The sequence below is a fragment of the Squalius cephalus genome (assembly GCF_949319135.1).
Source record: "Squalius cephalus genome assembly, chromosome: 19".
Taxonomy (NCBI): Eukaryota; Metazoa; Chordata; class Actinopteri; order Cypriniformes; family Leuciscidae; genus Squalius; species Squalius cephalus.
In genome coordinates this window covers 12,019,539-12,032,026 of record NC_137140.1, presented here as the reverse complement: position 1 = coordinate 12,032,026, position 12,488 = coordinate 12,019,539, and the positions used below count along the sequence as shown (strand labels likewise).

General features: G+C 40.3%; 1 protein-coding gene across 1 annotated transcript in view; it reads left to right on the top strand.

The window, feature by feature from the left end:
* The window catches only part of sult1st6 (sulfotransferase family 1, cytosolic sulfotransferase 6), a 59,656-nt gene extending 54,785 nt beyond the window's left edge, over positions 1–4,871 (top strand). Inside the window, exon 7 of the mRNA XM_079851083.1 lies at positions 3,015–4,871. Within this exon, the coding sequence (XP_079707209.1) occupies positions 3,015–3,133 (119 nt within the window). The 3' untranslated portion in view covers positions 3,134–4,871. The remainder of the gene's footprint in view (positions 1–3,014) is intronic.
* Positions 4,872–12,488: the final 7,617 nt, after the last annotated feature.

Genomic DNA, 12,488 nt, shown 5'->3' with positions numbered 1-12,488 from the left:
TCAGGCGAGGGTGGCATAGCGGCCCTGTGCGGGGGCACGGTCATTTGCCGCATCCTGCCAGAGGAGGCCAGGGGAGGACCAGCGTCCCACGGGGGCGTGCTCTGGCAGGGGTCTGGCGACAGAGGGGGATGAGAGGAGCGTGGCCCGTGGGCAGCGCGTGCTGTCATCCACAGCCTCTTGGGGCTCAGAGAAAGAGCACCAGTTCTTTTTGAATGAGATTCTCCCCCAGCCCTCCACCGGGGGAAGGAGTGGTCCTGCTACCAGCTCCTAAAAGAACTGAGCCCTAACTCCAAGCTGCCCGTCTCAGGAGTGCTGCTTAGCCAGGTGTTGCCGGCTAAGGGGCAGAGACAGGCGGTGCCAGCCTCCAGCGACCTCCTCGTGCTTGGGCCGTTGAAGGCTCGAGGGGAGGAGCCGCATGGAGGCGGCGTCGGCGGGAAGCAGACTAAGGAGACCACACAGACGGATGACCGTCAGTGCAGAAGCCACAGTCCGCTTCTAGAGTGATCGAAGACTGTTGGGCGCAGTCCTCAACCACACCGCCGACCAAGCTGCCCGTCTCAAGAGTGCTGCTTAGGCTGGCGTGGCAGTCTAAGGGGCGGAGACAGGCAGCGCCACCCTCCTGCAACCTCCTCCTGCCCAGGGCCGGTGAAGGCCCGAGGGGAGGAGCCGCATGGAGGTGGCCTTGGCAGGAAGCAGACTAAGGAGACCACACGGATGGATGACCATCAGTGCAGACAAACCTGGGTCTGCTTCTGGTGGCCGAAGCTACACCGCCGAAGAGCCCAGCCTGGGACATGGGGGAGCTGAGAAAATTAATTCTCAGACCCTCTCACATCAACCTGGCAAAGCCCATGTCTGGACCACTCTAGTGGACACCACCTGGCCCAGGATCACGCAGGTACCGATGTCGCCCGAGAGCAAGGTCAGTAGTGTGTGCGGTGGAACGACCAGGCCGGGCATGGGAGGCATAGCGTCCCAGCAAGGGGCGTGGTCGAGTTTCCACGTTTTGTCAGTGTTGGCCAGGGAAGGACTAGCGTTCCACTGCGGCCGGTTCTGACAAAACTCCAGAGTCAGCACTGCCTCGAAGGCGAAGGCGACACACAGGAGTGCATGCCTGTGTCACAGTAGTGACAGAGAACATACAGACCAAGATCGCCTCACGATCAAGGGCAGTGAAGGTGGAGGACGCCAGTGAAGGTGGAGGACGAAGGTGGAAGTGTCCTGATGCACATCCGGGAAAGCCTACAGCGCTCGGGGGGAGGGCGGCGCCACTCCAGCTGCCCGGGAAAGCATGGCCATCAGCTCTGGATCTGACTCGACTAACGCTGACACTCCTGAGGGAGGCAACGTAGTCAAATCCTCATTTCCAGAGGAATCAAGCCCGCCTTGTGATGCTGTGAGTGACATGACACCGTCTGCTGGAGCCCTGAATGAAACACTGGGTCCCCGAGAGGAACCAGGCACACACGGAAGCCCCACGGTTTGCGATGTGGAGGGGGGCGTGGCCCGAGGAAAGCTCGTCGGAATTATGCCACACCATAACCCTCAGATCACCCTGGCCACCAGCCAAAGTATCCCCTCTCGAGGAAGAGATAGATTGTGGTGTGGCAGAGGGGACTCTCACACAGAGATCATTGAGTCTCGATCTATAAACATTGCGATGGTCATGTTCCCGCAATGAAAACATGACTCATCCACGAGCGCTGCAGAGCGTGATTAAGCCCAACACGCGAAACAGCGCTCGTGACCGTTAGGCAGATGAATCACGCGCCCACATCCAGTAAATACACGGGCGAACCGTCTTGAAAAAGACGTGCCGCGTGCAGCTCTTTTAGAGAGGAAAAAGCTCAGCAGAGTGCTGAAGCGCCCAGGGAGAAACACACTCACTGTCGGCAGATCACTGCACAAAACAGCAGCAGGCAATGCAATCTCGCTGGAACGCGCCATCACACAAACACACTGAAGAGCCGCTCGTCTCGTAGAATGAAGATGACTCAGAATGGCTTGTAGGAGTGAAGAGAACTCTTGGCTCCGAAGCGAAAACATATCTGCATGTTGCCGGCGTACTTCCTTATATACCTCCTGCGTGGAGCGGAGATACGCTATGCAAATTCCGCAGACCCATGGCATTTTATTGCCATTGGCTCGTTTTATATACTCGAAGGTGAGAGGCTTTCTAAGCGAAACCCCATTCGTCGTCATCCGACGTAACAGCTCAGACTCCAGAGGGTTAAAACTCTGATATCATGTTTTATGTGTATAAATTATGTGTGAATATTCCCAAGCTCTCTGAGAGTGCGATCTCTATATGGGTTATGTGATGTCATTTTTATAAAAAAAATATAGGCTATAAAAAACATGTTTCTGTATTAAAGAAAAAAAGATTGATAAACACGTATTTGGAAAGGAATGAAATAATAAGTAGTCTTCTTTGGGTGTCTTGTTCATTACATTTATTTTCATATAAAAAAAAGCAACAGAACTTAAATTACATCCAGTTTATTAGCAACACTGTGCACGAGTGTAAATCCCGTGAATCCCGCGATATCCGTCTTTGGTCTCACAGGTGTCAGATCAGATCAGATCCACTGCGAGAAGAGAGATCTGTCCGGTTTGCCTGCCCTTTTTTCACTCCTCCCCTCACTGCAGCCGCCTACTCTCGACTACATTTCAGGCGAGGCAAGGTGCATCTCAAACAAGCCTATTAGTTAAAAGGGTTAATGATCAAGATTAAACAATCAATTAATCAGAATACATCCTTATCAAATTGGCATGTCTTAATCAATCATTGTAAGGGATTCAATCAGCAAACATCAAGGTAACAACTTCCATTTAAAAACACACCAGAGCCATAGCTATAATACATTACAATACAACAGTGAAATATAGTTTAGCTGTCATTAGAAACCACTCATGGCAGTTGAACAATCAATTATTTGAAGGCTCATGCAATAAGAAATGATATAAAGCATATTGTGTTCAAAATTAATGAATAAGTATGTTTGTTTTCACAGGAGAGGTCGGTGACTGGGTTAACCATTTCACCCCAGCTCAATCCAAGGTGTTTGATGAAGACTATGCAAACCAAATGAAAGATGCAGACATTCCTTTCCGCTTTAGCCTCCATTTATAATTTGTGCAACATTACATATATAATATCACATGCTATTCAACTGATCTCTTCAAATTACAAAAATGTATTACAGAAAATAACCTTTTTTTTTCTTCTTTTTTTTCTCAGAGCAAATAAAATTTCAGCATTTCTATAAAAGTTTAGACCTATATCAGACTTAGACACTTAAACTATAATTTATAATTTATAGCTTGATTCATTTACAGTTAAGGTCAAGACAATTAACAGGATGGAAATAAAGAGCTAACGTTAGCATGCATTGTTCAGTGAGGGACTGAGAAATGGAGGACATGATGGTGTACAATCTAAGGTTATTTAGATTTTCTTTATATCCATTTTTGAAAATGGTCCAACGACTGAGCAAGATAGGCAATTTGGCGGCCATTTTGATATGCAAATTAGAAGGTAAAAAACTCAAAATTTTGCTTGGTACCATTTATTTTGGACTCAGCACCCTTGAAATATATACGGTAGGCCGGTTCCCGACTTGTACCCTTAAATGCTCCTCACTTCTTATAGATCAAAAGTGTGGGTACATTTCTCCAGGCTCGATGCAAACAGCGCGCGATGTAGTATTTGCGGTAAAATAATTGCTGCAAAGACCGGTACCACGACAAATATGATGAAGACCTTGACAGTGCACGGAGTAAACATAAGAGCAGAAAGTTGCTCCGTCTTCGACTGGTAAATGAAGAGATACCTTGTTGATCACTCTGACAGTGTTTATATTGCAATAAATAATAACCTACTGAATGTACACTGCCGTTCAAAAATGTGTTGGTTAGTCAGAATTTTTTTTCAGTAAGGATGCATTAAAGTTATCAAAGGTGACATTAAAACATGTGTAATGTTACAAAATATTTCGTTTTTAAAGGTATTGCGGAGGATTTTCCCGAATTTTAGAAAAGAACCGCCCTCTCCACTTTTTGAAAAAATGCACATGCGCAACACTCTACCTGCTCCCGAGAGGGAACGCCTATTAAACGTGTGCACGAGAGAGCATGCACGAGCTAATCATAGCTTACATTAACTTTTACTAGCAGTGATTTTAAATGGATTTCTCCAAATAGCATGCCAAACTTTACCTGTCAAGAAACTTTGCGACTGAGGCATCAGTGGGAAGCCCAACCTGTGTTTTGAGCACACGCCATCGTGTGCACGAGCACGTACGACAGCCTTACGTAAACATATCACCAGAATGATTGACACTTAGGAGGACCAATAGTCTTGATGATCCACCCCGAAAAAGAAAATCCTCCGCTATACCTTTAAATAAATGCTGTTATTTTGAATTTTTTATTCATCAAAGAATCATGAAAAAATGTATCATAGTTTCCAAAATATTAAGCAGCAAACTGTTTTCATATTTCTGAAGGGTCATGTGACACTGAAGTAATGATTTTGAAAATTCAGCTTTGACATCACAGGAATAAATTGGCTAATTTCTTATTGTTGGCTAAGTTCAGATAATTCAGAAAGTTCAGATAATTTGGCTTTTTCAGCTGGGGATTTACACATTTCTAAATTAATACTTAGGCACTATACAACTGTTTATCGGTCATCTTTGGCAATATTGCATTATTTGTAAGGTCTCAACAAGAGTCGGAAAGTAAAAAAAAAAAACTGCCCATATTATGGTACTGAAACCTGATGTATTTGCTTTGGGCATAAGATTGTTTACATTGTGGAATTGTAAAGCTGTTCGTGCCAAAGTCGTTCAAATAAACACGCATAAATTAACTGGTTTACTGTCAGTGGATGACTTAATGTGGGGGGGGTAATTTAAACTCAAAATAGTAAGTTATTACAGGGGATGGTAATCTGAACTCAAAATAGTAATCTTTTACAGACTTGAAAGTTCCAGTAAAAAAACTTAGTTGTCAGAACTTGAAAAACGTAGCTGACGCAACTTAATTGTAGTTCTTCAAAACTTAAAAAATTAAGTTGATATCTTCAACTCAAAAATTCTGTGCAGTCGGTTGCCTTGAAAATTTGAGTTGAACTAACTTTTTCTTTTTTACAGTGTGGCTTTTGTTATTTAAAGGGATAGTTCACTCAAAAATGAAAATTCGTTCATTAATTACTCACCGTCATGTCGTTCCAAACCCGTAAGACTTTTGGAATTGCAAATGAAGATCTTTTTGATGAAATCTGAGAGCTTTCTGTCCCTCCATTTTACATCTATGCAACTACCACTTTGACACTTCAAAAAGTTAATAAAGAGACCGTAAAACTAATCCATATGAATTGAGCGGTTTAGTCCAAATTTTCTGAAGAGACACGATCTGTTTATATAATGAACAGATTGAATTTAGGTTTTTATTCACATTTTGCATTACTATCTCGGTATCTCATTCATACTGTTTGGTAAGTTGACCATCAAAACATATATATATTTTTTTATTATTATTATTATTATTTTTTTATTGGTTTTAAAGCTGCAGTCAGTAACTTTTTTGGGTTAAAAATTATCCAAACTAATTTGAGCAAATACATAACCAGCCAGTGTTCAAGACTATCTGCTTGCCTTAGCTCGATTCAAAACGATAAGCTTGTAATAATGTTTTTAATTCCAGTGGAACTGGTGGATTTCCACTGGAAATTCAAGCATGTCTTTGTCATTACGTCACATCTGTACACATAAGGTGTCTCGGCTAGTAGGCTATATTGCATGTGAGGATGTTGGAGGTGGAGATTTTTAACCTTTTTTCTCACAGCACTTGATATAATTAAACCAGAAATGTTCAAACGCCAATCACCAGTTACAACTAGAGATTGTAAACTGCAAAAGACTTCGGAGTGGCTACAGAAAAAAAGAGACTGCAACCGGGCCCATGCGAAAACAAGGATTAAAAAGGCATTAAATGTAGTCATGCAATGCTGATGTTGTTAACATTAACAATTTGAGAACAAAGTATAATTTGCACGGTTTGACGTGATATGATAAGCGATCGTTAGATTTAATCAGCACGATCTACTGCAATGCTTTTTTTCCCTTAGTTGGTCAGAACAAAACTGGATGTTACTTACTTGTTCAGATGACATTTTCCGGTGAAAATTCTTATGTTGGTGGTCATTCTTCCAAAAAGTAGAACCTATTGATTCCGAATGACAGTATCCACAGCGGCATGGCGACTGACAGTCGCACATTCTCCTCAAAACATTGTGTAACGGGGACAACAGAATAAGTATTAAGTATAATTTACACAACAGAGGTTAAATAAGGCCTAGGTTCGGCTCTAGGAGGATTTAAAAGTAGAAGTTTGGGCCAAATTAAATTCAAGCAAGTAACAGCCAGCAATTTTATTACAAAGACTCAAAAACTTTGAGTAAATTTTTTTTCACAATTTACATGAATAATAATTGTCTGGTTTCCACTCAATACCATGAACCAAGAAAAAAAAATGGTTCGTATGGAGTCCAAAGTTGAATGTGAAGTCCAGGAATAAAATAAAATAAAAATAAAATAAAACAAAGTCTCAATAGTCCTTCTGGATCCCTTGTGTGTGTGTATAATATTCAAATGTCCATGTGTGTAAAGGCCTTTTTGTGTTTTCTACCCGGTAGTGTGTATGTGCTTAGCTCTCAGTTCGAATCCGTGTTGAATCACGATGATTCTTTTAAATCGTAGATCAAGGGTCTGGCTCGCCGTTCAAGGGTGGATCACTCAAACAGAATCAGCATTCAAAAAAAAAAAAAAAAAAAAAAATTCTGCACAAAACAATGCAGTCACATTAAACATTTCTTAATGTCAACCATTTCTACACCGACATTTACTATCAGCTTCACAAAATGTAAGTGAGTAATACCACGTGTGACAACACAAGTGCACATAAGCACGCTTAAACACATAATAGTGTTTAAATATGCAACATATCTTGTTGTAAAACATCTTTCCATTTGTTAGCATTAACATACTCAGAGATGATGCAATCATTCAACCAAAACAGTTAAACTAACGTCGTACACAAATTAACTCTATACCAATTTGACCTTCTAAACATACAAAAATACATTCTTAAACATCATATAACTCTGATAGGTTTTAGGACATATATAGAGAAAGATTAATGTCAATTTGAAACTCAATTTTAAGAGTAGTAATCAAAGGCATTGACCATTCTTTTTTCCCTCAGTAACAGGATGAATTGGCAACCTGAACGATTAATAACATTCTTTATAAAAGAATATACTCATAGAAACAAAGAAACATATCAAAATTGAATCATTTATGCGATCTCATGCTAACCTCGTGCGTGCATGTTCAGCTGGCTTCTTGATCTGAATTCGATATAAATCGACTCACTCAACATACCGCACAGTTAACCGCCCTCTAGTGGTTAATCATAGTACTGCACCAAAAATATAGGAGTTTCTTTGTGGTACACGAATCAAAAGTAGTTCCAAATAAATTTACTTTAGGACTAAGAATAAAAATAAAATATTAATGTACAATTCAAAGGGGTTACAATTGGATTCATCCGCACTGTGCCATGCCGAGGCACAACCCACGTAAAGTTGATAATTCCGCGAATAACTGCAATTGCAGATTTCGAACAGAGATGGCGACAAAGTAGCCTGGCAAGCCAGACCTACATCAAGATGTTAGGTCTGGCAACTCACCATAGACACGGCTCAATCCGAGGGGCAGAATAAATGGCTGTCTTTCAAATTCCCTCTGCACACAATAGGACAGCGCTTCAATCAACCAGAGCGTTTTCCCAATAGCGGAGCTAACGTTAGTTGATAGATTCAACTTTTGCCATATCTGGCCGGCAAAACTACGAACACATCTTCCTTTTTTAAGAATGACTTAAGTACCGTTCTTTGTTCTTTTCTCAAAGAAAAGCTTAACTCCAAGTCCTCCAGAGTCACGGCCAAAGCCGATTCGAAAGACCGCTGTTCGTCATCAGCCATTCTTTGTTTTCAAGTAGCAGGGAATTCACACGGAACCATCACAACTCTGTCGTCATTATGTTAAGCCCGCCCACCGACTCTATACACGATGTGATTGGCCTGACCAGAGTTTGGTTTTTCCAGCTCGAAAGTCAACGGAGAGTTGCTAGACTACCCTGGAAGCAAAATAAATTTTGCTGCTGCTAGGGTGCGTCTAGATTTCTAGGCTAGCGACAAAGAGGAAAAACTACGGACTGCAGCTTTAAAGAATTACAAATACAGCCTGTGGTAAATTGAATAAACAGGAAATAAAACAGTTACAAAAATTTAGTTGGGACAGGCTAGGCTTTAGCTTTGATAATGAACACAAAAGAAATCACTGATATCTATCTGTACTGTAGACTGTTTATAGTAAATTTTACTATTGAAAAAGTAAAAGATCTATAGTCCTTGAGCTTCTTAGAAGCTAACAAAAACAAAAACAAATAATGTTCATAAAGAGTAAAGATATGTAAAAAGAACAATATATCAATTTCTAGCATATCTCCTGTATGATTTGGCCCACCTAAAAATACATCACCATTGTTCAAGAAAATGAGCATGATGACTTTGCAGGAAGAATTTGAGACCTCTCATTTCTGACTGTGTCTTCAGCTGTGTAAAAAAACTATCTTAGTGTTGAGGAGGCAGAGGGAGATGGTGGAGAGTTGTGAGAGAAGAGGAAGAGTGTCTTTCTTACCCGACCAGTGGAGGGCAGTCTTCTGAGGTAAGGATAGGAGGATAGTATCTATATATTCACATTAGATCTTTGCAAACTGGAAGCTGAAAAATAAAATGTACCATATTGTAATCAGGTTTATTGCTTTTTGGTAGGAGAAAGGTACGAGGTATGAGAAAATTATGTCCAGCTGACGTGTTCCTCCTCCTCCTATTCATCCTCTTGCAAATGTTGTTGCAAATGTTTTTTTTTAAAAAGTGTAATTTTTCACAGCACGTTTTATGGGTAATCGCTTTAGTGCCTGGTTACAAATCATACAAAATCACTTTATTATAGAAGACGTTTGTACTACGTTATAACGAGTCATTAATGTATTTAATGTATTTTAAATTATACGTTTCATGTACTAGTATTTAACCGAAGTTATAGATTGTGAAATTAAACATTTCTCGTTGTTAGTGTGTTTTTTAGTTAGCTTAGATAGTAGCATTGCATACAGCTAACGTTATCCGATGATCGTGCTATGAGCTTTACCTGATATTACTGAACTGATCCTGCCTTACCGTATCGCGAGAACAGATTTAGATCAGGCATACTACTGACATACTAATTGGGTCCTCAGCCCAGACCCATCACTTCAGAGTGACCGGATACTTCACCACAACGACATCTTGTGCTGCGTTCCAGTCCAAAATTGTCATGCCCTTCACTCGCTAACTTCCCTCCGTCTCGTTCACTCGGATGTACGTCATTGCTTACGTAGCACGAGTGCCCACTACTGGCGGAAACTGCAATGGGCTGAACTGGAACGTCCTAAGCACTTGATCACTTGGAATCAGCTATGGAGTTGATTTATTATTTACATTTTTTTTCCTTTAAGAATTTGTTTAATGCAGCATAGAAATGTTTATGTGTGTTTGGGTTGTTTTAAATAAAATAAAAAAATATAATTAATATATCATAGAGTTGTCTGTTGTGGTGGTGATTAGACAATCTTTGGCGACAATCGTACTGCATTGTGGGACATATAGGTGCCTGAAGTGTACATTTGAAGTAGACTCGCTCCCTCGGTCAAAATCGAGGGAACGAGGGTCTGTCCATATAAACTTCCCTCATCCACTTCACGAAGTGGAAGCAACTTCAAAATGGCGGCAGGGATTCCCCCCGAGGGGAAGTGCTTAGGGAAGTTCGCAAGTGCGTGTCTAAAAGTGGACTGGAACGCAGCATTGGAAGTTTGTGATAAACATTGGCGCATCTCCTGTGACGTAGACGCTAGCGACGATGTATAGAGCTGGTAAGTCCCGCCCATCCGTAAAACCCCAAGTGGACTTCTAGGTTGAAAAATCGTCAATGCAAGTGAATGGGAGAAAATAATTATTTTCTGGTCCCGTTTGAATTGTGCCATGAATATGAACATATGTTGTCTGTGAATTTTTTATATAACTTTTCATGTTACGAGTTTGACAGTATATGGTATGATTCTTCGGCTAGCAGTTGTAGAAAAGACATAACGAGAAAGACTACATGTCGCCTATGTGACGTCACCCCATAAAGTTGACTTACCCCTGGTTTTCACCAACCTCAACGATTTTGTCCTCTCCCTGAAAGAAGGCGGTGAAGTGCACCAAAGACACAGCCATGTTTAGCGGGATCCGTGAGCTAGTGTCCGTGTGCTAGTGGTGTTGACGTTTCAAACGCGTCGAAAGCAGCGAAGAGTTGTAGTCCACAAAGTGCTCTCACACAAAGTCTAACCGTATCAAACTTCTACCCGCTAAATTGTAGCATTCTTTACACGAAATGTTATATAAAAAATTCACAGACAACATATGTTCACATTCATGGCAAAATTCAAATGGGACCAGAAAATAATTATTTTCTCCCATTCACTTGCATTGACGATTTTTCAACCTAGAGGTCCAGGGGGATTAGCGGAAGGGGCGGGACTTACCAGCTCTATAATGACATGTAACGGTGTAGTAGTGGTGTCCCATTTCTTAGGGGAATGTTTTCACCCCTACGCCTTGAAAGCAAGGGTAAGGGGTAGACGAAGGGGTATAAAATAGAATTGGGATTGAGCCTTTAGTGTAAATGGGGTTCTATTTTGGAGATAATCTATTAAGGCCAAAGTATAGGCTACATGTAAAACCCGAAGTATACTTTGGCCTTTATTCTTAGATTTTTGCTTTTATATTGGATTATTGGATTTTTTACATAATTATGCATTTCAGACAAATAAACTATGTCTGTAACTTGCAATTTATTGCCTTACTGGTTTTAACCTTTAAACCTACCATTTTAATGTTGCTAAAAAATATATATATATATATATATATAAATTTATATGTGTGTATGTGTGTGTGTGTGTGTGTGTGTGTGTGTGTGTATATATTAGTCAGCTTATGGTTTCCCAAACTGGGAAAATTAATTTGATCTGGGATTGATTTTATCAGGTTTTTGTTAATGTTGTTTTTTTTCTTTAAAAATTTTTATTTTTTTTTTATCAGGATTATTTTATGATTTTATTTATTGAAACACCACTTTACTGGATAAAGCTTTCATTTAAACATAAGTCATGTTAAATTAACACAAGGTCACGTGACAAAAAGCATAAAAACAACATAAAAAACATGTTCATTTGACATAGGCCCTACATAAATTAGGCAACAAGAACATAGATCAATTATGTTGAGAAACCATAAAATAAATGTGCAACCGATGTACTTTTTTTTTTTAATCCAACAGATTTTTTTAGTGTAGGCCTACTTCGCTCACTCCATTAAAAGAGTGCGTAAAAATCATTTTATTTAACACTGAAAAACGTGAAACATGCATTCAGCATTTGGAATAGGCTGTCACAGCTTGTCACAATGAAGAAGAAGATGAGGACAATCTCAAAGGCTTTAATAACAAACTCAGGAACAGGAGAAACAATACCGGACACTGAACTTCTTGTTGCTTTACGGCGGATCGCAGACTTATAATTGTGCATTACCGCCACCTATCTTTGAAATGGACCATTTACACCTACAAACTCCTGACTAACAACTCAAATTAAAACATCTCCTCTCTCCTCTCTCCTCTCTCCTCTCTCCTCTCTCCTCTCTCCTCTCTCCTCTCAGAGTCTTCATAGAGTTTCATTCAGCGCGGACACTGAACTGAATACAGGCAGGAACTAAATACACAGTGGTGATGAACACAAATGACAGGCAGCTGTGAGGAAGGTGATCAGTGTCCATGGTAACGATTGGTGGCGGGAAACAGACAGGGAAACACAGGCGATGAATAAAAACAACTGAAAGTCTATGAACTGAACATAATGGTGACATAGGCTGATTTCTCAGTCTTTTATTTTAATCTACAATGATAGTTGAACAAAAATGGTATACCAGTTTCTGAATATTTAAATATAAATCAATTGTCTACTTAACTAATAAAAATCAGAAACATGACACTTAAATTAAAATAAAATAATGAAAATAATTTTTAGCCTACAATTTAATTATAGCTATAATTTTGTTTCAATTGAATGAAGAAAAGCTTTTTGAATATCTCTGCAGCTTGTATAAATAGAATGTCATTCATGACAAATTAATATCACATATGGCACTTGTAAATAAAATACATTGATACAGCCTATAGTCTATTATCTGAAGACCAGGGGACCACGCTGCTACAACGTTCTCCATGGGATTAACTAGCGACGACGTTTGAGGACATGCCCACAACATTTGTGGAACGTTA